We start from the raw sequence: 26,996 nt of genomic DNA on the forward strand, positions 1-26,996 counted from the left end.
ACTCTATGTTGGCAAAGCCATCTGTTGCTGTGTTACAGTGCTTTGGGGACAAATACTGGATGAGTTAAGATACTAGAAGCTTCCGGCAACAAAATACTGTGTGGAGAGTGCACTCCTCCAGACAGCCTTTCAATACAAAACCCAGTCTTTACAGAGGCAATCAAATCCGCCAAATGGTCTTCACAGAAAAATAATTTATTCACTGTATTATTGCCTTGCGTGTATGACAGGATGACAGATAGCTCAAGCTTTCATGATTTAGCACACACTGTTCCCAAAATAGAAATTGTTTAAAGGCATATGACCAACCTTATAAATCATCATATGCAACCAGGGAAGGAAACTTAGGTGTCAAACTCATTTCATGTATGGGCCACATAAAGCTCAATTTGATCTAAAGCAGGCCTGACCAGTAAAACCATTGTATAATGATCTTCAAGTAAGAACACCTCCAAATTGTTCCCCTTTCTTTTAGTGTAAAGAAGTACATCCTGAACATATTTATCCATTTACAAAACGGATGAACAGTCTGAGACATCTCAAGAAAAATAATTGCAATTTTATCAGTATGTCCTAGTTTTTCCACATCTGTCAGCGTACTATTCCCCATCATTGCTCGTGCATTTTTCCATACATCTCCACTCCTGTGTAGTAACGCTGGTAACACCACACCTTAAACTTTAGTTTTGGAAGTGCCTTAGCAATAAGATTCCCCAGATAATTTAGTATGTAAGTCTGATACAGATTATTTTGTGCTAAAACTACTGATTTACAATACTCTGCACAATGCTCATTATCTTTAAATATGACCATAATAAGTATTCATTGTCTTTTTAGGGAACTATACTCTTATCGGGGTGAACAAGCCTCTGAAGCAGCATTTTACAGGAAATAGGCTGCTCAGCATTTAACTTGCTCCTGAAAGCTGGCACCTCTTAGCCTTCACAAGTGCATCAACATCCGGTGGGCCAGATTGGACCCTATGGCGGGTCAGCTCTGGCCCATGGACCTTATGTTTATCACCCCTGACCTAGACTCATCAAAATAAAAGCACTGATGGTGCAAGCACTTACTAAAACAAGGCTCAAATCATTTTCTTCCCCACACACTCCATATTAAAATTATGATTTAATCATTTCTTTAAAAATCATATCTCACACACAGCTTTCAAAATCAATAAGACACATTTCATTTAAAGCTTATGAACACACAATGCATGTACAAAAATATACAAGTCTTGATGCTATACAGTGAAAAACTCTTCTTCCAGCACTGCCACTCTAGAATGGGAAAATTATGCAACATGGGATACATCCAAGGTTGTGTTGCAATACTGCTGTCACAGTATGCTGCATAAGCAAAATTGTGGTTTTATCAATCATTTGAGTACATGTAGATTTCTGATTTTAATTTGCATGACCTGGTGCATACATGAGGCTTTTTTCAGCCCCTTTAGACATGCTGCTCATCTTTAAATGGAGATTTTCTTCTACATGGTAACTATCAGACCTTTATTTCGCAACAATTTCAAATCTTTTCAGTGCAAAAAACATTTTTCTCTCAGTGGCAAGCCAACAAATCTCAACGAGGGCCCCCCAAAAACCCATTTATTATTTAAGATTTTGTCTTAAATTTCACCTCATGAGAATCCCAATTCAGCACAATACAGAGGGTCATTTAAACTCATTTCACCATTGCACCAGAGTATAGCAAGTCACATTTTCATCACTCAGTCACTCCCTACACAAGTGGATTATGTCAGTAACAAAAGTATGTCAAGTAATTCTTCTGTGTCCATTTCGTGAACATTTTACTTATTGCTGTATTTTGTGATTCTGTATGTATGCATGCATGCACATGTCTTCCATTTCTACTCATTTAACTTCATCAGACTTTAAATTCCTATATTAAATTATTATTTTTTTAACATGTTTTTTTTTGTTTACTTTTGCATTTAATTTCTATAAAACTATACACATGACCTGTAAGATTATATTTTAGCTCCAACCCTCCCTCTCTGTGTTCTCTAGAATCTCTTCATAAAGCCAGCTCTGTGTGAACTCCTGACTCTTGTCCATCAGCTGGAACAGTCGAAGATATTCCTCTGGATATACGTGGCCTGTCAGTATGTCCTGCGGCATGCTCATCTCCGATAACAGCTTACTCCCACTATCTGGAGACCACAGACTGGAAAAAACACAAGACATGGAGAATAAGCAAGAGGGAGAATAAGGCCAAAAGTGTCAACTGGAACAGCCTATAATACTGCTTTAGCATGGATGCACTTGGTGTGTCTGTAAGCAGGTCTGAGATGCAACATGTGTAATATGCTGGCTGCAGGCCTGTCTCAATAGCTTTGTGTGTGTATCTTACTTGAGCCTGTCAATGAGCTTGACCTTCCTCTTTGCCAGACACTGTTTGACCATTATCATCAGAGTAGAAGCATTAGAAGGAGTGAGGCCAGCAGAGAACAGATCAGCCCGTGGACGCATACGCACCAGGCACAGATTGTCATTGGGAAGCTGAGGGGAGCAAGAGGAAAAGTACGAGGGGAGACATTATATGTATTAAATAGACAATTCCAGTCTACTTTACATTGCTCTTATTGAGTCTGCTCTCTTTTTTACCAATCCCTTAGGACTAGGTGGACCCAGTTTTGAAGACCTCACAAATGACCCCCAGGGCTCCTGCACAGACAGAGATGAGGATGTTGACAACTAGATGCTTTCTGTCAGATTTATCCTCTTTATGTTGAAAATGTGGAAGCTTTAGTAGCATGATACCTATCATGAGCTTCAAGGAAGTATCAAGACACTTTAACATGCTTTTTTGAACCTAAAAACTATTGCTTTTGTTATAAACAAGTGTTTAAATGTCAACCTTAAAGGGATAGTTCATATTTTTGGAAGAGGGGTTGTATGGGACACTTATCTTTGGTCAGTGTATTATATAGAGTAGATTTTGGTTGGCATGTTCCTAGTTTGGAGAAGCAGCAGAAGTACCACCACAGAAACTAAGCAATGTACTGCTGTGGATGGGGGCAGCAGCAAAACATATTTTAGGACACTTGAACAGTTTGACTATACACTATACAGAAGACTTTCACAGCTCTAAGTCACACAATAACATAACCTTTTTTTTTGGGGGGGGGGGGGTTTCCCAACAGAGTCTGGCTTTCAAGAGAGCTCAATAACAGCTTCAGTTCCCTGTAGGAAATCACTGTTTGGCGTCACGGCAAAGCAGTTAAAATATTCTCAACAAAGCATACACTAAAACTGATATTCATTTTAGGTGTGATTATTTTTAGGTGGCTACAGTACATTTTGTTGCTGCCCCCTCCACAGCAGTACATTGCTTAGCTTCTGTAATGGTACTCTTGCTGCTTCTCTAAACTTGGGGTGCACCGACTGGCATCTACTATAGGTGATATATTAACTATGGATAAGTACCTCATTCAACCCCACTTCAAAAGATCTGAACTATCCCTTTAACTGGTTTTAATACATTTTCATAATTACCAAAATGTTGTCTGTCACCCTCCCTCATACTGTACCTTGTGTAGTAGTTCGATATCACAGGCCATCTGCCAGAGGACACTGAAGGCTCTGTAGAACATCATTTGTCCTGGACGTGCAACTAGTTTCTGGTGGAGAAATAACAGCGTTAATTATCTTACACAACAATAAAAGAAAAAATGTCTATTGGTCTAAATAAGACACATTTCTTCCACAGCTTTAACTAATGATTGTTGTAAGCATAGATATGGCTATTTTCAGGGCAGATCACCAAAGCCGATGATTGCACTGACAGGTGCAGCAGTAACTAAGTACAGATGTGAGCTGGTTTAAAGCTGCCCCAAATGAAAACAAGAGGTGTGAGCATGGGTGTAACCTACTCCATCCTCATAAAGACAAGTACACACACACACAGGGTTGTACTCAGTGATCAAGAGATTGACTGATTCTCATTTCTACAGATGTAGAGGTAAAAATGCCCTTGTTCCTTTACCAGGTACTCCTTCTCACTCATGAAGAAGTTGAGCTCTATTCTTCCATATCTGTAGACAGACAGCCTTTGATATAAAGCGTACACCATCTTCAGTAGCCATCCACGCTCATTACGCAGGGGCAGGATACCCACTACCTTCACTGGAATGTCTAGAGACACACACACAAGTACATTAGCAAACACACACTTCCGGGGATGGTACACTATGTAATGCAAATTGCTCAATTAAGTGTGTTATTGTGTAAAAGCTAAATACTAAGTTATTACACTGAGACACTCCAAATGTTGCAAGCCGCTGAAAAATCCCACCAATCAAATGTTTTAAGGTACATACTGTATGGTATATTAGGTAAAGACTTGTGGCATTGCTAAGTGTTAGGATAATACTTACTCAACTAAAGAAGCAACAACCCCTTTGTGTGTGTGTATGTGATAGATGAGTGACTGAATCTGAAACAAAGCAATATCTTGAGTTTTTTCTCACCATCAGTCCAGCTCGCCTCTGATATTCCCAGGTGAGTGAACAGTTTGTCAGTGAACATGGCGGGGGGTCTAACTTGTCCAATGCCAATGGGGTCTAGTTTAAAGTAGTCACAGTGTACCACTTCCAGCTGACCATCGAGTTGACCTTCCAACTCCTACAACACGAAAAACATTCATTTGTCTTACTGCTCCATGAGGGAAAAAGGATTAATTGAAGAATTAACATCTGATGAGAATAGAACCAAGAACTGGTTAATCTACATGTAAGGATACAGAATGTTGTTTGATGTTTGTGTTACCTGTAGATCACGTAAGAAGGATCTATCCCCTTCAAGAGCCACAACTCTCTGAGCTCCAGCATTTAGTAGTGACCTAGTCAACACTCCAGGACCTAAGAAAGTTAGATACAAGGACAGCCCTTCAATTGTTGTTTCACGGACAACAATAATATACTTTTCATTAACTTATAAATAATAATATTTACTGCATTGCAGCCAAGTCAAAAATAAATGATCTAGTTTGCATATGTTGGTGCCAAATTAGAAGACTTACCCACTGTATAAACACATACCTGGGTTACATTCGAAGATAACAGTTTTAGGATCCTCTGGTTCTAGATGCTGTACTACCAGTTTAGCCAGATCTGGGTCCACTATGAAGTATCGCATTGCTTTACAGGTCTGAGCACGGCGTACATTATCCTCTACCTCACCAAGGTCCAGGAAGTCATACCGGCACAGAGGACGACACTGGCCCTGGGGAAAGACAAAAATAGATGTTGAGTGACAGTCAATTTTCTATTTATTTTTCAGTTCACTGAGGCAAAAACAAAGCACAAACGTAAGATTTCTATCAATACATGAATTTTCTCCTCACACAAAGAGGTTCATGTAGACAGAAAACCCTCAAGAATTACACAGTGTATTATGATAAAACCATATAAATTGAAACTTTAATGGTCCCTGGGGCAAAACTTTGCATTGCTGCAGCAGACAGTAACATAATACAGAAAACTAAAATACGGCATGAATATGAATACAAAAAAGGTTCATCTTGTAACTGCAGTTGTTTGGGGTACAACATAAGGGACTGGTGCAGGGCAGAGCGGAGTCTTTTGTTGTGTACCTCAACAATCAAGGAAAAACAGCTGTATAAGGCAGGTGTCAGACCACCGCAGTTAAAAGAAGGCTCACAATAGAGCATATATGCTCGAGGTTTTTCATCTCTAGATAAGCCTGTAAGCACTCATCATCCCCAATGAAGAGATGGGGAAAGGTGCTGGGGAAAAGTGTGTTGTGTTCAGGTTTTTTTGCTTGCCCTTTCATTACTGTAACCAACACAAACAACTCAGAATACGTGAATAGATAGAGGACCATGAACCATATATGGAAACACATTCTAAAAATACCACAAAAACTGAAGTACAGACATCTGTAAATAGATAGCAAACCAGTTCATTAGAACCTCACAAACGCAAGGTTGCAGTGGAAGACTAGTGTTGAGAATCACGCAAAGCCAAAAATAACTGCTTACCTGTACAGCCACAGCAGACAGGTTCCTGTGTGTGAGTGCTGAGGATGGGGATGTCCTTTCTGCTCGGGGCTGCTGAGAGCTTGAACCAAGTGTGGGTCGGCCAGGACCCGAAGAGAGAGAGTCTAGGCTGTAGGCCCTTCTATGAAGCACAGGAGCCCCGGGGACCACAAGGTCAGAATGACCCACAGGGGCCAACACTGGCTTATGCAAACAGGACCTACTTCTGATGGTCTGGCAGCAACCAGAGCGCATAAGCAGCTTCACCACTCCACAAATCTGGATGGACATGGTGGATCAGTGGATCTGAAACCACAGAGGAGGAACAGGGATGAAAACTAGGGGACCTCTTCAAGAGGTCACTGCCTAGGGGTGGGAGGATGGATATCATGAGGTTATGAATAACAGACATTTAAGTGTAACTAACTTACATTTACATATGTAACGTTACCAACATTAACTTACTTTGGTAACAAGCATGACTCCAGAACTCTTGCTCAAAATTTGCTATGGTGGCTAACAGTGTTTAATTATGGTATCCAAATGGTAGATAGAGGCTTTGAATGTTCTAAGTGATTACGTTAATATAAAATTACAATAATACAGAACAATTAATACTGCAGAACCGGCGTGTGTCACCGTGAGTACAATAAGTAACGTTAATCCTAGCACGTGGGGAGGTACACCCTCACTTCTCCTTAATGTTTGATGGCTTCACCCTATCGGCCTCACTGGAGAGATTTACACTTTAATCACACTGTAGATTGAAGGACTTTGGTCATCGAGTCGCCAAACATACACATAACAACCTCATAGAAAATCTGTTACAGGAAGGCGTTTAACAGTTTAGTGATACTGACGCTATCAAAGCTGCTAGCCGACCGGCTAGCCATACGCTAACGTCACTTACAACTAAAATGCATTTAATGTCGTTTTATCGGGAAAACACCAACATACCTTACTGAAGACTATTCAATATATATCCAAATCTAACGACATAGGTGATTTAACAGTGGTCCATAGCTTTAGGTTTGCTGGAAAAACTCCGTGACATTGAGCCATCAGTAGCCCGACCCTTCGCAGTGCTTTTGCCACTCTCGTGGTGCTGCAGGCGCGTGTGATTGACGTCATTGACTAGCGACTTCTCCGAGAACCAATCAGAAACTCGAAGAAATTGTCACGCTGACGTCAGAGCATCTTTGCTAACATGTAAATCTAAAAAAAAAGACGTTTGGTAAAGCTTGCGCATTACTGTATAAATCTATTATGTGCTCACAGTTACACTCTTAACGTAACATACTTTCTTTATATGCAATTGTTTGGGAAGATAAAGACATTACCGCTGTTGTTAAAATCTGTTAGCGTATTAGCATAATGTTGCTACGGAAGTAGACAAAGAAGCACTGTCAGAGCTGCATGCAGCAGTCCTGTCAGTCCGTCAGAGGTGAAGGTATCGCAGTGAGTGAGCTCCCCCAGCTTGTGTGCTGTCACAATGGCGCGTATTGAGACATCATCCAGCAGGCCGTACCACCTGGTTATCTTCGGAGCCTCCGGGTTCACGGGACAGTTTGTGGTGGAGGAGGTGGCTCGGACTGTATCCGAGGGTCCGAAAGGGAACCTGAAGTGGGCCGTGGCAGGCAGGAGCAAGCAGAAGCTAGAAAAAGTTCTGGAGCAGGCCGCCGGAGTCCTCAGTATGTATCTCAACAATTGCATTAGTTGTGCGTGCTGAAGCAGGGACAGCTTCACAATTAATCTGTTCAACAGAGGTGAAGTTAAATGAAAGGATACTGTAGTTGATTGTACTGATTGTACAAGCATACCATGGGTTTCTGAGGCAAAGGGAAATTGCTTAACCCCGACTCAGGATGACTAATCTATCCACGTTGGACCTGCTGATAGTAATCAGTTTAACACTTTTACCCTTACGATGTGATTGAACTCCAAAGTACAAGCGATGTTGCAACAAAAGTTGACCATATAAATAAAATAACTGCTATTATTGTTGGTTGCAATTGATAATGTAATCACATCATTAAAATAATTATGCAATCAATCTTTTACTCTGTTAAATTTTATGCAAATTATGTCCCCAAAGGATAACTTTTTAAAATCTGCTTTTATCTAAAAGATAAAGTTTTCAGCCTGTTCATCTCACAGCAAAACATTTTTAGTGCAGCAGTTTGTTTCTAGTGTCTTGAAAATGCTACAGATTTTATTATTCTCACACGCCACCAAAAGATTCATCTGTATTTGTAATATCAATATTTTATATTTAAAAAATCAATACTTACAATATTAGTACACAAAAATACTGCCCCACCCCTGTTGTCTATATTTTCTAACTTAATCTAGCCAAAATCATGAACTTGAACATGTACTGTAGCAGGAAACTGTGCCTTGCTGAAACTGTAAGCACCAAATGGTTGATATATTTCTACCTGATACTGTAAAAGATTAACCAATCTAAGTTTTAGTTGACATAGTCTTTTGTAATCAGCTTTCTCTCAACAGCATACATTTCATTTGACTACTCCAAAGACAGAAATTAGGTCTGCAACTAATGATTAGTTTTATTATATTTTACTAACAATCTGTACATGTTTTTTTAAATGAATTTATTTTCTATCTAGCTAATTTAGGGCTCCTTGAGTTTTGAAGGGCTTGCCAGAGGAGAGAAGGTTCACAGAATCTGTCACTTCTTTTAAATCACCTCTTAAAACCCATTTTTATAGACTTGCCTTTATGTGATGTCGGCTCTTCTATCTTGATCCTGCAATAATGATTTGTGTTGATGCTTTTATTCTTTTATTGTATTTACTTTTATTGGTATGTTTTTTTTTATTTTTATCTTTATTTCTCATCTGTCTTCTTTGCAATAAGTTTTTGCATCTGATCTCTTGTTTAACTTTATCTGTATTTTTGTTTGGCCTTGTTTCATCATTATAGTTTAGTTTCTACTGACATATTGCCTCTGGGGTTTCTTGCTTCTGCTTTGTTTTGATTGTCAAAGCACTTTGTAAACTCTTTTAAGGTGCTATATAAACAGTATTATTATTATTATTATTATTAATATTAATTTCTATTTCATGGAAGAAAATGACAGAGAGTGCCCATCACAATTACCCTCATCAGAGTCCACATTCACCAAAAGCCCAAAAGTCAAAAATATCGAGGTTACAGTTTCACAAAATGGAGAAAAACAGGAAGTTCTGCCTTTTTAAAAACTTTATCCTGTAAACTTTTTGCCTTTTGCTTCATAAACAACTTAAATGGTTAATCAAATATAAAAATACAATTCATTTATCTGTTCATTGACTAATCAGTTAATTGACTTATCATTTCAGCTCTAACAGAAATAGAAATATAATTCCCCCAAATGCAATTAATATGTGGAATTTTAAAGAAATGTTTACTGAATAGCAGCATACATGTATTTAGTATGCCTGTAATTTTCCAGGTTTACGATTTGTATCCATGCAACGCTCTAAACATGGAAAATAAAGTCCATCCCTCGATCAAGACCAGGGAGCTATTCTGCTGTCATGATAGTAATGTGAGTTTCCAGAGGATTAGATAGTTATTCTGTTGTCCCCTCCTCTGCGGCTTTCTCCTCAGGGAGTGTGCAACAGCTGACGGAACAAACCTGCTCACTGTACAATCCTCGTCCATTACAGCACACAGCCTGGCAAGTTAGCTAGTCTATTTGTTCAGTCAACACTGAAAAGTTTGAAACAGAAATGTGCCCCAAACAGTTACAGTGGCACATTTAAAAACAGCTTATATAGTTTTTGCACGTTCCGTCCTTACAGTAAGTAGACATCTAATCATTGGCATCTAAAGTACATTCAAAAAGGTATAAAAGTTCAAAAACAAGAAATTTCATCTGTGCACTTGTAGCCTGTTGTGGGTTGTTCCTCCTTTATTTACAGTGTACACACATTCAAACCTGGGAATCATGAATATCTTTAATTGTGTGAACCATGAAGACTGTTGTGGGAGAATTGTATTCCAAACATTTGTATTGAAATAAGCTACAGCACCCACCCTTACAAAGTGTGTGTGCGTGTGTGTGTGTGTGTGTGTGTGTGTGTGTGTGTGTGTGTGTGTGTGTGTGTGTGTGTGCGTGTAGGTAAGCCTGAGCTGAGGTCAGAGGTGGACATCCTTGTGGCAGATGTAGAAGAACCAGACTCCCTGGCAGCCATGTGCAAACAGGCTGTTATCGTCCTCAACTGCGTGGGGCCTGTAAGTAGACTGTCACACAGAAATGTGTGCGCCTGTGATAATGTTTCCTTAACACACAAAACTTGCGCCCATCCATGACTGACTACTTTTTTCCTCTCATGGTCTCACAACATCGGCATGTTGGCATCTCTCTTTGGCATCAGTGTAGCTCAGCGTATCCCTGTTTTTTTCTGTTTCTCTCTTCCTCTGTCTCTTTCTCTCTCACACACACAGAGCAGCCTTCATTTACACAATGAAGGCCACTGACTTACAGCACACAATAAGCCGTATTGTGTTGAAGTCAGAATGGAAAGTAGGTTTCCAGCACTGCTTTGCCTCCTGTGCATCATTCAGGTTCTTGTTTTAAGCCAAATTCTTCCACTTTACCAGCTTGGTTAAAACAGAGACCCACAGTTTAAGCCAAAAGCAGATGGACTGTCTTGTCTTTCTTTTCACTTTCAGTGTTTTTAATCTTGACAATGCAAAGCCACTCAGCTTTTCCTGTGTGAGTAAAAATGTAATAAATCTGGTATTATCAACGTGCAAAAGACAACAGAGTATTCCATAAACTCCACGTCTTACATAACAGTCTAAAGAACAGGAACAAGAACAAGGAGTGTTTCCAAGGAAGAATGTACCTCACTCTTCAAGTTGGACTGTGCAGTGTAACTTGAAACAAAATTAAACAAATGAGGATTACTGTTAAAGACCACAGGTAGATGCCAGCTCATAAGAATCACATGAATCATATGACTTACACTTAATATTGAACATGTGTATATGAAACGCATGACAGTACAAGGAACAAGTTTAACCGGATTTGCCGGGAGAGCTGGAATCTGCAGCTGCAGTGTGTCTGTGTGGAAAGCCAGTGAGGGATCATGTCACATGTGTCGTTGCTGCAGCAGGTTGAGTCAGAAAAATTAATTAGAAATGAAGAAATATGTTTTTGCATTTTCATGGTTTCATAACTTAAGGGGCCTCATACGACCTTTACACTTGGCCAACTTTATGTGTGGAGGAGTAGGCTGTCCAGTAGTAACGATAAGCGAAAGACCTTGAGATGTCCAGTTGTCCTGTAATATGCAAGGGAGTAAATTGGTTTTGACATTGTAGATAAAAGCTGAGACAGAGCAAGTTTCTTTGAGTTCTTGGTGAAGGTGTTGATACATGTTGTGTCAATTGCTTCTTTAATATCAGATTTGTGTAGAATAAACATATAGTCGTATGAGTCAACGGAGGCTGATCAAGTTTTATTCTTTTACTAATCAAAAAGAAAAGTGATCAGAAGTGCTAGTTTTCTTCTTCATAGGTGGAAAGAAGTGGCTGTGTTTTATTTATTCATTTTACTTTTATTTTACTAGAAAGATCCTCTGAGATCAAAAATCTCCTTTTCAAGAGAGACCTGGCCAGGTAGCAGCAGTGCAAAATCACAACATATTAATATACATCATATACAACAGAGGAATAGCTATTTATTTCTGCAGCCTCTCAAGAAAAACAACCATATGATTCTATCACCACTTTCTTTATGATGCCCTTAAATTCTTCAATGGATATAAAAGTTTCTAGTTTCAGAACTTTTAGCAGATTATTCCATGCCCAAGGTGCAGAGTAGGAAAATGCAGTTTTTCCCAGATCTGTCAAACTCTGGGGCACATTAAAAAGCAAACACTTGGAGGAGCTTCAGACCAGCACAGGGATGTAGCAGTGACAAGAACTGTAGTTGATTGTGAATCAGCCATTGAGCAAATTAGGAGAGAAAGGAGGACAAATTAATAAAGTGTATTAATTTATTTGTGTGTGTGTTTGTGTGTTTATAGTACAGGTTCTATGGCGAGCCAGTGGTCAAAGCCTGTGTGGAGAATGGAGCCCACCATATCGACATCAGTGGAGAGCCTCAGGTATGTGCCCATAGTGCTGTATTTATTTATAATAGTGTGTGCACAACATTAATCACTGCATATACTGTGAGAGCATTACAGGGCAATGTTTTTTAATTTTCCTCTTTCCTGTCGTGGGACCTAAATCTTACACTTATGAATGCAATACATGCTTTAAATTTAATAAATAAAGTTAATTCAAGATCCAGTATGTAGGATTTAGGCAGATATATTTGCAGAAATTGAATATGATATAAAACCACTGTTTTCTTTAGTGTTTAATCACCTGAAAATAAGAAATGTTGCTTTTTTTTTTACCTTAGAATGGCACATTTATATCTACATAGGGAGTGGGTCCTCATCCATGAAGTCTGTCATGTTGCGCCGCCATGTTTCTACAGTAGCCCAGAACAGACAAACCAAACACTGGCTCTCAACAGGGCCATTTGCGTTTTTGCTTAACCCACGTAGTTCTACGACGAGCAGTGTTGTAAAAACACAATTTTTTTTTTTGAAACTGCTTTATTTAGTTTTTTAAAGGTTTTACCTCGTCCATTTGTTTTGGAGAGGAAGAGAGCAGATAATTTGGCTCCCAGTGGAAAAACCTCCTGAATAATGAACACTGAAGGAATCCTAACCCAGAGGAGTTTCAGCTGGTTGCAATCTGCAACACTCACTTTAGTTACCACTAAATCCCCCTAAATCTGACACACTGGACCTTTAAAGTTAAAAAAATGCTCTCCTTTCCCAAAGACCTGACTCCTCTAAACTTGTAACATATAACATTTAAAAATGTAAACAATATAGATGAAACTCATTTAAGTAACTGACCTCTATACACTATTTATTTTGCTTGATATCTATATTTCTGACTTTAAAAATTGTTAAATAAGACTTTAAATCTTGTGTCTGTGCCTGCATGTTGTCAGTGGGCATAGTATGGATCTATCCTACAGATGATTTAACATTGAACTTGTGTGATTAAATTAAATGGGAGTCATGCTGGGTTTCATGCTGTAGCCCAGGGCTGCTCAGTTACAAGTTCAGTCAGGCCGAAATATAGGTGTGTGTGAGATTTATATGTAGATTTATATATGCTGGGCCTCTCGTAGGTTCCTACTGGGCCAGATGTGGCCCACGGGCCACCAACTGAACAGGCCTGCTGTAGCCTGTTAGACAAAATAATCTCTCACTTGGCTGCACGACAGCGGTTTTCCCCCACTGATGCCAGTCTGTGTAATACAGCATGTCACTCTGACAGCCTAACTTGAAGTTTCTGTGTGTTCTGAGGCTGCGTCTTGGTTCCTAAAGGCACTCTGAAAGCTACATACAGTAACCACCACCTTCATCACCTCAGGATAGAACTTCACCGTAATTTCATAATTATCCTTGATAAAATTCCAAAAAATGGTTGAATTGTATATAATATAGAGTAACCATTTATTGTTTAACAGGCAGACTAAAAAGCACTCGTGTAATGTGTTTTTATTTGTGCTTCTACACATTTCCTTGTGTGTTTGTGTTTCTGTCTGGGTGTATGCAGTTTCTGGAGGGCATGCAGTTGAACTACAGCAGCCAGGCAGCTGACAAAGGTGTTTACATCATCGGGAGCTGTGGATTTGACTCCATACCTGCGGACATGGGAGTCCTCTACACCAGGGACCAGTTCAAGGGTATGCACACACTCATTTGCAAACATACACACAATATTCACTGATCGCTCGCTCGCTCGCTTTCTGTTGCTATTCATGATTTATTCATTGTCATGTTAGCCTCTGCCACAACATGATGTGTGTATGTGTGCTCATCCACAGGTACGCTGACTGCAGTGGAGAGCTTCCTGACTGTCAGTTCAGGAGAGGAGGTGTGTAGCTACATTACTTATAAGTCCAAGTAGTTCTCCTGCATGCTTGGTACACAAGTTACAGTTCTGCAACCTCACCACTAGATGCTACTAAATCTTACAAACTAGACCCTTCACTTAAATGTGTTTTGTTTTTCTCCTTGTTTACATTCTCCTTTGTCATTTAATTCATGCTCTTTGTCATGTTTTTCTCCTCATGTTCTCATATATCTGTGTGTGTCTGTCTGTCTTCCTCGATCAGGGTGGATGCATCCATGATGGCACGTGGCAGTCAGCCGTCTACGGTTTCGCCGACAGTCAGAAGCTCCAGAGTCTCAGGAGGAAGTTTAATCACAAACCTCTCCCTACTGTTGGCTCGAAGCTTAAACGCAGGTACGAAGAGTAGGAATGCCTTTTAGCTATTTCCGAAACAAATCAAATCCTTTACCTTTCGTCAAAGGTACTTACACAGCCAGTTCAGCGAACTTGGTGAATAAATATTATTTAGTGTACAGTATGTTTCCATTCAGAGCAACATTCCGAGTTTACATTCAGAGTAAAATGTTGGCTGATCTACACATTTGAAATCCCCTTTTTGAGAATGTATGTTAATATGCAAGGCTGTTGTTGGAACTAGGGATAGACCGATATGGATTTTTTAGGGCAGATGCCGATACCGATTTTTTTCCATCACCCTTAGCCGATGACCGATTATGGACTGCCGATTTTCTTGAGCCGATATTTGGGGCCAATACTGCTTTTGCTCCCTCAATTTACATCAAAAAAATGACACAATGATAACAAATATTACAGGTCTCAAGTTTAAAATAAGAAACATTTATTGAACAGTAAAAAATACTAAAACAAGATGGAAAGTTGAGGTAGAACAGGTAGAATATTATTATTATTATTATACATTCAAATAAAAAAAAGAGTTCAGTGCTCTTAAATCTTCCAGTAATGTCTTTATAAAATAAACAAATATTTAAGCTGAAGCATAAATAAAACAACAACTACTGTACACAGTAGGATTCAACAGCTTTGTTCAACTTAACCACATACTTTCAAATGAAAAAAAGTGCCAAGGAAAAATAAATCCGCGAACCCACGCGCGTATCGGCCGATGCCGATACAAGTAAAAAAACTCAAATATCGGCCCGATATATCGGCCGGCCGATGTATCGGTCTATCCTTAGTTGGAACTTATCCTGTTCTTAGAGGATAGGTTTACAGTTTTTTAAGTCTGTCTTAAAACAACAGTACGAAAACACTGAAGAAACACAAAAGGGAAATTTTACACTCAAAAGACTACAACTTAGAAAGATACTCTCTTGATATTTTTCCTAACTCAGACTGTTCAGATAAAGTTTGCTCAGAAACAAGCACTGTGGATTTTGTCTCCATCTATCACATTTGGAGCGTGTTGGATGAGGATCTTTCAGAGTTCCTACACAGTATGATTTTAGTAATCTACAGGTCTTGATTAAGTATGGAAAAATAAGAACTTAGAGAATGGAAAAATATTTGTGTTTCCAGACCATTGCCTCTATTCTGTTTTCTAAAATATAAAATTTTGTGGCGTCTGGGACAGGCAGCCAAAATGTTTACGGCTGTGTGAGAGAGTGCAGGCCATAGAGATCTGTATGTTGTCAAAAGCAAGGCAAGAAGTATGGGGTGCGACTGAACACACACTCCTGCACAGAGCTGCTCTATGCCTATATGTCACAGCCTGCAAAACATATCTGCCCCAAGCACCTCATAACTGAAACAAATCCAGTCAACTGCAACCAGTTTGAAAAAAAGGCAATATCTTTGAATTGCATAGCATCTAAAAAAAACATATGTTAAGCTTTTTGTTGTGCTTGATCTTTTTTATATTTAAATATTTTATGAAATTATCAAACACTTATTAGTGAAATTATTTAACAATGAGAGGTTAATTAGGTCTAAATGTAATTAGGTCTAAATGTATATATAAAAAAAAAATTTTTTAGAAAAAGTGGTTTCAACCCAGCTTTTAGCTTTTATGTGTCATAACAATCTCTTTGAAAGATTTCAATCAGGTTTTAGAGCCCTACACAGTACAGAAACTGCCCTCCTCAAAGTAACCAATGATCTTCTTTTAGCTGCGGACAGGGGAGAGAGAGCGCAATTTTAATCCTTTTAGACCTAAGTGCAGCCTTCGACACGGTTGATCATGCCATTTTAATTGACCGTATGGAAACCTGGGTTGGCATCAAGGACACTGCACTTAGCTGGTTTTATTCCTACCTTTTAGATAGAACTTTTGCGGTCACCATAGGTAATTACACATCCTCGAAATCTCAGATTACCTGTGGTGTACCGCAAGGCTCAATTTTTGGTCCAATTTTATTTTCTATTTATATGCTTCCGCTCGGTCAGATCATCCGCCGCCACAACGTGTCTTTCCATTGCTATGTGGACGACACACAGATATACCTCCTGCTGAGACCGGATGACCCGAGAAGCCTAGCTGCTGTGTTAGATTGTCTCAAGGATATCAACTGTTGGATGGCCCAAAACTTTCTTCAACTCAATACCTCCAAATCCGAAATCATACTGTTCACTCCGCCAACCTCCACCAGTCCAATTGAAAATAGCCTTGGTCCCCTGTCCGTTAACGTCAAATCCGCAGCCAGAAACTTAGGAGTAATATTCGATTCAGACCTCAACTTCCAGCCTCATATCAATAAAGTTGTCCAGTCCTGCTTCCATCAGTTAAGAACAATCTCCAAAATCAAACCCATGCTCCCACATTCTGACTTAGAAAAAATAATCCACGCATTCATCTTCTCCAGACTCGATTACTGTAACTCACTCCTCTCTGGCATAAACCATAAATCACTCTCCCGCCTCCAACTGGTTCAGAACGCAGCAGCTAGGCTTCTTACTGGTTTTAACAGACGACATCACATCACCCCAATCCTGGCTTCCCTCCATTGGCTCCCTGTGCGTTTTAGAATTGATTTTAAGATTTTACTGATCACTTTTAAAGCCTGTCTGGGTCTGGCCCCAAGTTACATATCAGAAATGTTGACCCCATATGAGCCAGTACGCAGCCTAAGATCCTCAGGCGGGGCCCTCCTGGCCGTTCCAAAGTCGAGACTTAAAACTAGAGGCGACCGCGCTTTTTCCACCAGGGCCCCTCGACTTTGGAACGACCTGCCTGAGGAGATAAAGCTTGCAGAATTGGTAACATCTTTTAAATCTCTTCTTAAAACCCATTTTTATAGACTTGCCTTCATGTGATGTAGTCTTTTTATCTTTTTATTTATTCTTTTTGTTTACTCTTTTTATTTATTTTATTCTATTCCTTTTAATTGTTTATTCTTTGTTATGCTATTGTCATTATGCAATGTTGTCTTTTTATCCTTCTATTCGTTTGTTTCTAGTATTTACAAATAATAGTTTTATTGCCTTTTTTGTTCTTATCTCTTTTAACATTCTGTCTTTTCATTCTGTCTGTGTTTTGCTTAGTTTACTTCAATTTGAGCTTAATTTTGTCCTGCTTTTGCTTGCCCACACTGTTTTGACTCTCTTGCTATAGATATTCCTGCGTTTGCTTTGTTTGTCAAAGCACTTTGTAAACTCTTGTTTTTAAAGGTGCTATATAAATAAAGTTATTATTATTATTATTATTATTATTATTATATTGTATAGAAAAATTCTGGCCCTTAGACACATGTACTACAGTGTGCCATGCATGCTTTCACGTCATTCAAAATGTGCTTTCTCAGGATGTTTCTTCGTGTGTGTGTATTTGCAGGGGAGCTTTATTCTTCAGTAATGAGATCCAGCAGTACACGGTGCCGTTCATGGGCTCCGATCCTTCCGTTGTGAAGAGAACTCAGCGCTTCCTGGTGGAGGAACACGAGGCCAAACCGGTCAGTTTTTCATTTCTGTGTTTTCTTTACTCGCACTTCTTTTGCATTTATTTTCCTTTAATCATTCATTTGTAAAACAAATTCTTAATAGATTATTCTTATAGAGACCCATCATGAAGACTCTGGTGATGTGTCTAATTTTAGATTTGACCAATTATGCTTTTAGGTTTTTGGGCAAAGCTGGTTTTGAAAATGCTTGTTTTAACCAGGATTTTCCACTGGGCATGTTTATCTGGACAAATTAGGACTAATGAAAGACATGCTGCTAACCAATATTTTGGTTGGACATAGAAATTAGATTTCATCTCCTCTTTCTTTGGACAGTTATATTTTTGAATGGGTCTATGTTTTGGTGATTCATATGAGATGTGGCTTTTGACAGTTTTTCATTACTTCCAAGAGTCATCACAATGTGCAGCAACACTTCCTCAATAGTCATGTTTTCAGGCTAAGATGGCACCAATGTGGACACAGCGTGGATATTACAGCCTCTGCTACAAAAAGAATCTGTCATTGTTGACTTTAGGTTCAGTACGGAGCGTATGCAGGAGTTGGAGGTATTGGCAACGTTATCAAGATGATGTTTGCTGGTATGTTGTTCTGGTTCTTAGTCAAGTTCAGTTTTGGACGCAACCTGCTCATCAAGGTAAACAAACATGACACGACATAATTCAATTTACACTTCACATCTAATGAAAACTGAGTATTCTACCTATTATTGAAACAAAGATGTATACATATGTATTGTGAAATGTTTTGGTGCTTATGATCATCTGTTGTTTGCACTTAATCTTCTCAGTACCCAGAGTTCTTCTCCTTTGGAGTGTTCTCCAAGGCTGGACCAACGAGAAAGCAGGTAAAGTGAATCAGGTTTATACATTCCATAAATGCTCTCTGGTGGTTCTGGTCATGCATATGTAAACAAATCAATTTAGTTTAGTTAGTAAAGTATGCTTAACTAACTCAAAACTTTATTACAGATTCAGGGTCCAAATAAAAGATTATAGCTGCTGCGCAGCAATTGTCGGGGCCGGCAATTTTAGGCAAAATTAGGCAATTCTGAGCAACACACACACTAAAACGAAGCATATCACAACATAGAAGTTACATCATATAATTATGGCATGTCCTTCAAATTGTGGATGAGTGGCTGAAGTGATCAGACTCATAATATACAAAGGAAAGAAAAAACTCAAGAACAAGAAAGTAAGAATAACATTAACTGCTAGCAATTATGAACAAACTGGCCTGATCTAGCTTAAAGCTAAACATTATCCATGGTGACAAAGATGAAAACATTTTTTAAAATGTAAAAGTAGCTATTGGATAGACTCTGCATATTGACTGATAGCTAAGCCAAATAAACAGGGAAAAGAGACAAGGGATAACAGGGAAGTGTTGATAAAGAATATTTGTCTCTCCGCAAAACTGCCTGGATCATAATTATTTTAACCTTGGTAGTCTCTAATCCACATAGCATGATGCCTGAACATAGGACTTTCACATTAGAATATCCGTTCTGCCTTAGCTGAGGCTTGAACTACAACTTCTGAGACTGAGGTCTGTCTTCTATCACACTGAGCTAATTGGCAAGTGACAGTTCATGTATGGCTTCACAAATTGACTCAGCCAAGCATCAGGGTGCCAGACAGTAGCCATCCATGCCATGGAAAAGCAAATTTCAAAGTAAAAGTTCCAAAGCTGTAGCACATATGGTTGATTTGTTATGAATTTTCAAAGTTTTGAAATTTAGAGGCTTGCTGTAGCACCACCATCAAGACTATTGTCTTGTGTTTCCAGTTGAGGACATCTGGCATGGGACTGGACCTTTATGAAAAGTTTGGGTAGATTTCTCATATGGAAATGTTGCACGAGCTGAGGGTTGAACTCACAATCTTCAACACCAAGAACCATCCTCTATCTCACTGAGCTAATTGGCGAACAGAAATGTCACATGTAGCTTCACAAATTGACTAAGCCATTCACCTGTGTGCAAGACAGCAGCTGTTAGTGTGTAAAGGCAGATTTCAAACGGCTGTCAAAAATTCAGTTATTAAGACAAAAATCCGAAAATACACAAATTGCATCTAGACAGCATGGAGATGTTGGTAATTTGTTTTTAACAATGATTTATTGGCTCCATAAGTGAAAAACTGATGTTTAAAAATGCCATTTTTGCATTGACTCCAATTGTTCACATGAGAGCGAAATTCAAAATGCTGTAAAAAAATCAGTTTTTGAGATACAATTCTGATATTTTCCAAACATCATCTACCATGACTCCACAATTTTGTCATTTTTTAATGAACATTGAAAATGTATTTAGCATGAATTTGCAAGTATATGTTTACAATACCGTTTACAGTCAAACATTTTGATGCACTGTAGGCTCAATTTTTGATAAATCAAAAATCTGTGTGGATCGTTTGTGTAGGACAGTTTGAAGATGCTCTGTAGCAAGTTTGGTGTCAATTGAGCAAAAATTGTGGGAGGAGATAGGTTTCAGAAGTTTTACAGTTTTTGAAAAAAAACAGTGATGGACTTCATAATTTGCAATAGGTTTAAATGTACAAAAGTTTCTTCAGTATTGGGGCTACAGTTTGATGAAAGTTGCAAATCTGTAGCCCATATGGTTGATTTGTTGTGAATTTTCAAAATTTTGAACTTTAGAGGCTTGCTGTAGCGCCACCATCAGAACTATTGGCCTGTTTTTGCAGCTGAGGCAATCTGGCATGGCACTGGACCTTTGTGCAAAGTTTGGTGATTTTTCACGCATGGGAAGTATGATTTCCTCGGAAGAAGAAGAAGAACATGCAGCAAAACAATAGGGTCCTGGCAGCTTAGGCTGCCCGGCCCCTAACAAGACATCACATAGAATAAATTACAAACACAGGCACAATAAGAAATCATGGTTTATAAAGACTGTAAAGAAAGAATAAAGAATGTTTGCTTGAGCATACATCATGTGGCATTGCCTATAAATATTTTATTTGTTTGGAAGATTCTGTTTCCTGATAAGTGTCATGTGTGTGTGTCCATGTGTGTATTAGATGGAGGCTTCATCCTTCCAGTTTGCTTTCTACGGAGAGGGCTACACAGAGGAACAGGACCCCTCCCAGGGAAAACCTAATGCCAAGATCCGCACACTGGTTCAGGGACCAGGTAACTGAAAATCCTAATATAATACAAGACCATGAATTCAATGTGAGCAAGAGATACTTAGGTTTCCCCTTTAGCGGTTTGGCTTGAAATATTTTAAGCCCTCCATGAACGCAGGAACAAAACGTGAAATAATATCTGTACATTAATATGAACAGCAACCATGTTTGTACACTAGAGAACTTTGAAAAGACTCAAAGCTAAAGACAATGGGTCTCATTCATGAAACATGAGCAGAAGGAATTTGTGTGTAAACTGTTCGCAGACGGAAATTTATGTGCATGTCCACATTCATCAATATTTTAGTAGCTCCGATCTTTTTGTAGCTACTAACAAAATCTACTCCTGCTCCTGACCACTCGTAGTGCTTGTGTAAATTTAGTAAAGCACATAAATATTGCTTGTCACTATTGGAAATTACAATTTTAACTCGTACTGCGCTCTGTTATGTACACAATACACAGATGTCTTTGAAACACGTAATCTAAACATGACAAAATATTAAAAATATAACACATTTAGTTAAATTAGTTGGCAATTAGCAGGTTTAAGATCCAGATTAGTTTCATGATTGTGAATTATCTATGTAAATTGACTCAATAGATTACACGTTCTTTCTACATGTTGAATAATGATAATAAAAATATCCGTAAGGACAGCCGGATCACAGCCTCTTCGGCCTCGGTGCCTGGGTTCAGCAGGGGCAGCTGGGGCAGCAGGAGCAGCAGGTGGTGGAGCCATGAAGGAGCACGCGCCAGCTGAAAGAATTATTTGAGACAACACGTTTTTGTTTTTTTTGTGGCTTTTTGATCATTTGAATTAATAAATCTGATTTGAAAAACGTTTAATTTACGTTGTATAAAACAGCTTTAGGCTATTAAGATTCAAATAATTTGAAGACGATGCATGCAAAACTGCTGTAGGCTATATGTTATCCATATCATTTGTTAAATAAATGTTAAATAACTCTACATTCCGACAGCCATCACTGATTTAGAGTTTATCCATTATGCACAAAACATCTCTGATTTCCCGTTCCCACTTCATTCAAAACCCCACAAATGAATCTTCTGTTTGTTTGGTGACCGCTGTATTTTTTGTATGTGTGCTTATGCGTTTCTTTGCCTCCAGTTTCATATCAAACCATTTACGCTTCACCTCTGACATGGTTCTTTGTACCACAGAGACAACATTAACAGCATCTGTTACCTCCCTCCAGGCCTTCGCTTTGCCTGTCGCTGTCACACCACTACTAACTGAAGAAAATAAAATGTTTTTTCTTAAGTCCACTTCACCCAAAATTATTTTGATCTCCACTTCGGAAAAATTCTTTTTTCTTTCTCTGTCTTTCTTTCTTTGCGCCATGACTGACAGGTCGAGTGGATGCACCTACACCTCCTTATATGGTGGCCATTGGCTATTCATGGGCGGGGATTTATGCTAATTGCTGATTACCGGGAGCGCGCTATCACTTTACGATGGATTGGCATTCATGATCATACACACGTGTATACGATCAAATCTGAGTTTCCCATGGTGTTCCTGAATCTGGAGTAGGTTTTTAGTAGAGTAGGTTTTTATGTGCAAATCTACACACAGATTTACTCACTTTTCATGAATGAGACCCAATGAGCCTCATTCATTGATATAAACTGTAGAATTCAAAAAGCACAATAACTAATTATTTTTCACAAACATGTCAGCAAAAAAGTGCAAGTATCCAGGAGGGTTCTGGAGAGTGCAGCTGTCGTTTGTTGACAGTGTTCACATCAGTGATTTTATTCCAACAATGTCAATTTGCCTGCGGTAGTGAAATCGCTTGAAAAGTCATTTGGTGTAAGGCCAGTTGTATTTGATACTTAACTCTGTTCTGTCCAAGATGTGAAATGAGGCAGATTATCCTAAGTACTCAGTCTTGCCAGCTCAATACCTTTACTTGTTGTGTCTACTGGTTATTTAATTGTCTGTCTGTTATTACTCAGAGTGTGGATATGTGGCCACGCCCATTGCCATGGTACAGGCTGCTCTAACGATCCTCAACGAACCCACAGCCCTGCCCAAGACGTGAGTTATCACACCCCAAATCTACTGTCTATACAACATGAACTATTAAATCAACTTGTCACTTTGCACTTCTTTATTTGCTCCTCTCCAAGTTAAGTTAATCTCTGTGTATTTGAACAATCTTCCCAGATGAGTCAATGTGAGACCTGATACCTGAGCCACACATGTAGAGAATTTATCTTTCCCAGGTCGAGCCCATGTGTTTGGTTCCAGGCTCTTGTTTAGTAGCTCACATTTTTTGAAGTGGGGTTGTTTGGGGTACTTATCCATAGTCAGTGTATTACCTACAATAGATGGAAGTCATCATGCCCCCAAGGTCCCACCTAAAAAAAATCAGTAACAGTTTAAGCAGTGGAAGATGAGATGGTGAATAAAAAGTATCAAGAGTCATTTTATAATAGGTGTACTCAAGTATTGAAAGTAAAAGTACAAGTAGATGCTGTTAATAAAAAAGCAAGCGGTCAGAATTTGGAGAATTAGGAAGTTTATTTATTTGTAACATGTACACCGCCTTAAAAATGGAGTGTATGTTAAAGCTAAAAACTAAGGTCTTTTTCATAACTTCAAGGATTTAAAGAACAAAATCCATTTTTCCCAACCTCCCATTCATTTATTTGTCTACCTGTCCCTTCCTTTCTCATTCCTTCCTCTATTCTTTCCCTTTTTTTAGTAACTACACTGCTTAGGAGAAATGTACTGGAGTGAAAGTATTCATTTTATTTAGGAAATGTGGAGGAGTAAAAGTGAAAGTTGACATCCCCCCATCCACAGCAGTACATTGCTTAGCTTTGGTGTTGAACTCCAGCATGCTTTTCCAAACTGGAAGCATGTCAATCGACAACTACTATATGCAATATACTGAGTATGGATAAGTACCTCATACAGCTCCACTTCAAAAGATCAGAACTAACCCTTTAAGTTTTATGAGAACAAAGTTTGTCAATCCATTTTGTTAGTCCATATAAAATGACATTTACGCTTCGTCCTACAGGAATTGGATGATTGATAATCTACGAAAAACCAGATGGCAATTTAATGTGTTCATGCTGTTTAATTTAATAGACTAAAAACAGAAAATGTGGTAATGTCAAATAAAATACCAACATAAAAGCTCTTCTAGGAAGTGAGACTGAGCGTAGCTACATTTGATCATCATGCAACAAATGTTGCTACAGCATTGATACTGTGCAGAGTTTCTATGAAAATATATCTCTTTTTAAGCCCCCCCAAAAAATGTGGTTTAACATTGATGAATTCCCTGGATGTCATTTGATAAAATTCCTAAAACATACTGTATGTATTAAATTAATTTTTTGTCCTTCCTTTCCAGGGGAGGAGTGTACACCCCAGGAGCTGCTTTTGCTAAAACCACACTGATCGACCGTCTCAACAAACATGGCATCCAGTTCTCTGTCATCTAAAGTTTATCCCCCTCCCTGATGCCGTACTCCAGGTTTTTCTCAGCACTTACTAATATGCATAATAACAACTGGGAAGTTTACGATTTTAGAGGAGAGCTACTTCATCCCGCAATGGCCTGAGATGGAGTGCACGTTCAGATTAAGTTCTAACACCTTTTTGATGGTACCTTCAGCATTTATCTTTTTTATTTGGTCTGAAACTTGCCACTTGTCTTTCTTTGGCTTGAATGTAGAATTTACTCTGCTTGTGAGACAAATAGCACAGCTGCAGCAGCGTTTCCCAACCAAGGACAGTCAAAGCACAGATGTGTGTAAATGGGTTTACACTAACAGGATTATCACTAATGAAAGGAGAGCTCTGGGCAGGATTTATGTAATTATTATTCATATTTGAACCTCATTGGACAGAAAATGTTTTACTACTAGTCTCTCCCTACCACTGTTTACTATCAAGTGATACAAGAGAAAATGTGTAGATGGCACTTTTATCATACCAAAGATTGGTTTGTGACATTCGTGACATATTGGTATTGGTATTTACCTACACAACAACAGCTAGCTCGACAACAAATCATGTTCTCTTGACAACCTGTCAAATAAAATAGCTACTGTAAAGCAGGATAACAGCTTGATAGCATTAATGTAGTGATCCTGGACCATGTGTCATATGGATCATTGTTGTGGATTTGTATTGTAGGTTGAAATCTACATCATTACAAATGTAGCAAACAGTGTTAAAAAGCATCAGCTCTAAGTGTTTTAGAAACGTAAAGTTATACAGTCTTTATAAGTGTTGTCCTTGTGACATACAGTAGCTTCAGATGCACAAGGACTTTACTCTTTAAGTAGCAGTAACATGGCAGCTGTACATCTTCTGGTTCAGTGGAGTAAAGCTGTCAACAGAGAATAGAAACCTGCTGAGTGTGTGTGTGTGTGTGCGTGTGCGTGCGTGTATGTATGTGTGTGCACGTACATGCTTGCCTTTCCTGGCTTGGCCTGTTAGCTAAAAATCCAGATTGCTTTGTTTTCGACAGTTAATAGTTGGACTATCACTAAATCATCCTACTTTCTTGAATCTTTTTTTGTAGCTGAATGTTGCAACAATTCACCGATCCAGATGTTTACTTTTGAGCCTCGTCAGAAAAATGTTTCTAGTTTCTAGTGCACGAAACAGCATGAGTTACTCCATGAGACAGAACGAGCTGTCTCTGATGTTTTGTTAACAAGTGTGTGGAAAGTTTTAGGTTGTTTTTTTTTTTTTAATCTTTAGAAGTTTGTCGCTCCTATGGACTGGAATTGATTTATCCATAAAGTGATGTTGATCTCAGTCCTTGTTTTTCACATCTGAGAGTGCGAGCATCATGTGCACGTGACAAGAATGTTTTTGAGGTTGTTGTTTTTTTCGGTGTGCTTTGCTTTATATGGGCCTCATAAATAAAAGGAACTCTGCTAATAGAAAGAAATCTTGTGTCTTTCTCTTTTCTATCATGCATTTCCTTTGTATAGACATATTCTGAGAATTAAAAAAAACATCAATTGTGACACATATTCCAAAAACGCTGTATACATGTCCTGAGAATGCACCTAAAACCAGAATAATAACGGCAATCCCACTTATTTTTACAGTCTATGATCCCACATCTAAATGGAGCATGCTGTTTGCCATTTTGGGAATGTAAAATGTAACCAACGGCACACCCACCATGTGCAATTGCAAGAACATCAGAGCTTAAAGCCCAACTTGCAGGTTGGAGACCATGGTGAATAAATGTGTAGGAAAATGATGTAGAAACTCGATTAAAACAAAAAACATATACACACTACAGTGACTTTTGGGGTCGTTTTTGTGAGAGAATTTTGCTTCCGCATCTAAAAAACCCACTAACCGGAAGTGACTTTGCGTAAGGGAGTCCGGCCGGCCGGGTTCGATTGGGTGTAACAGACTGTATAAATAATGGTGTAACATTAATAAACATGGATTCCAGTACTAGTTTTGAGACTGAAGAGGTTGAAAATGTACATTCATATGCGTACGATGGCCCACAGGCTTATAATTATGAGCCTGCTAGGCGTCTAAGAGGCCGTTTACACGTTGCCGGCTATTTTCATAAACGGACATTTCACCGTCTCCGTTTTCAAAGAGATCTTTGTTTACACTTACCCGTGTATATATACACAAGAGCATGCCAAACCTGTAGGTGGCAGTGTAACGAGAAGCTCAAGCCTTCCATGTATCCATTGTCACCATAGCAACATAGGTCGCACTTTTTACACAGGCGCAAGTTCCGGCGCATACTGTGACGTGGGCTGCCTATAACTCCGTTTATTTGCGTTTATCTCAGTTTACATGCAAACGCGCAACCGGAGTTTTCCAAAATCTCCACTCTGGCCGGAGTTTTTAGAAAGACTCGTTTTCAGAGGAGAAATCTCCGTTTGCGTGTAAACGAAGGGCACAAACGAAGGAAGATGTCTCCGTTTA

At 38.9% G+C, this 26,996-nt stretch overlaps 2 protein-coding genes across 2 annotated transcripts; one reads left to right on the top strand and one right to left on the bottom strand.

Annotated features, from left to right (window-relative positions):
• Positions 1-1,109: 1,109 nt before the first annotated feature.
• Positions 1,110-7,120, bottom strand: tfb2m (transcription factor B2, mitochondrial). Its single transcript, XM_033620307.2, has 10 exons — positions 6,979-7,120; positions 6,025-6,327; positions 5,063-5,246; positions 4,791-4,882; positions 4,493-4,646; positions 4,009-4,157; positions 3,554-3,643; positions 2,628-2,687; positions 2,374-2,522; positions 1,110-2,187 (listed from the first exon to the last, which is right to left on the bottom strand). The coding sequence occupies exons 2-10, from the start codon at positions 6,310-6,312 to the stop codon at positions 1,998-2,000; spliced, it is 1,356 nt and encodes a 451-aa protein (XP_033476198.1). The 5' UTR covers positions 6,313-6,327; positions 6,979-7,120; the 3' UTR covers positions 1,110-1,997.
• A 297-nt stretch (positions 7,121-7,417) lies between these two features.
• Positions 7,418-25,980, top strand: LOC117253005 (saccharopine dehydrogenase-like oxidoreductase). Its single transcript, XM_033620327.2, has 12 exons — positions 7,418-7,712; positions 10,151-10,263; positions 12,066-12,146; positions 13,669-13,798; positions 13,940-13,989; positions 14,231-14,361; positions 17,756-17,873; positions 18,400-18,519; positions 18,673-18,729; positions 20,924-21,035; positions 23,015-23,096; positions 24,427-25,980. The coding sequence occupies exons 1-12, from the start codon at positions 7,514-7,516 to the stop codon at positions 24,515-24,517; spliced, it is 1,284 nt and encodes a 427-aa protein (XP_033476218.1). The 5' UTR covers positions 7,418-7,513; the 3' UTR covers positions 24,518-25,980.
• Positions 25,981-26,996: the final 1,016 nt, after the last annotated feature.

The sequence above is a fragment of the Epinephelus lanceolatus genome, chromosome 2, assembly GCF_041903045.1.
Source record: "Epinephelus lanceolatus isolate andai-2023 chromosome 2, ASM4190304v1, whole genome shotgun sequence".
Classification (NCBI taxonomy): domain Eukaryota; kingdom Metazoa; phylum Chordata; class Actinopteri; order Perciformes; family Serranidae; genus Epinephelus; species Epinephelus lanceolatus.

Bases quoted from the DNA above. Each gene is read 5' to 3' on its own strand.
- tfb2m (XM_033620307.2), bottom strand. From the start codon at position 6,312: ATGTCCATCCAGATTTGTGGAGTGGTGAAGCTGCTTATGCGCTCTGGT. The intron at 5,247-6,024 runs GTAAGCAGTTAT...GTCTTTCCCCAG, and splicing joins TGTCTGCTGTGGCTGTACAG to GGCCAGTGTCGTCCTCTGTG. The intron at 2,188-2,373 runs GTAAGATACACA...TGTTTTTTCCAG, and splicing joins AAGCTCATTGACAGGCTCAA to TCTGTGGTCTCCAGATAGTG.
- LOC117253005 (XM_033620327.2), top strand. From the start codon at position 7,514: ATGGCGCGTATTGAGACATCATCCAGCAGGCCGTACCACCTGGTTATC. The intron at 13,799-13,939 runs GTATGCACACAC...GCTCATCCACAG, and splicing joins CACCAGGGACCAGTTCAAGG to GTACGCTGACTGCAGTGGAG. The intron at 18,520-18,672 runs GTAAACAAACAT...TAATCTTCTCAG, and splicing joins GACGCAACCTGCTCATCAAG to TACCCAGAGTTCTTCTCCTT.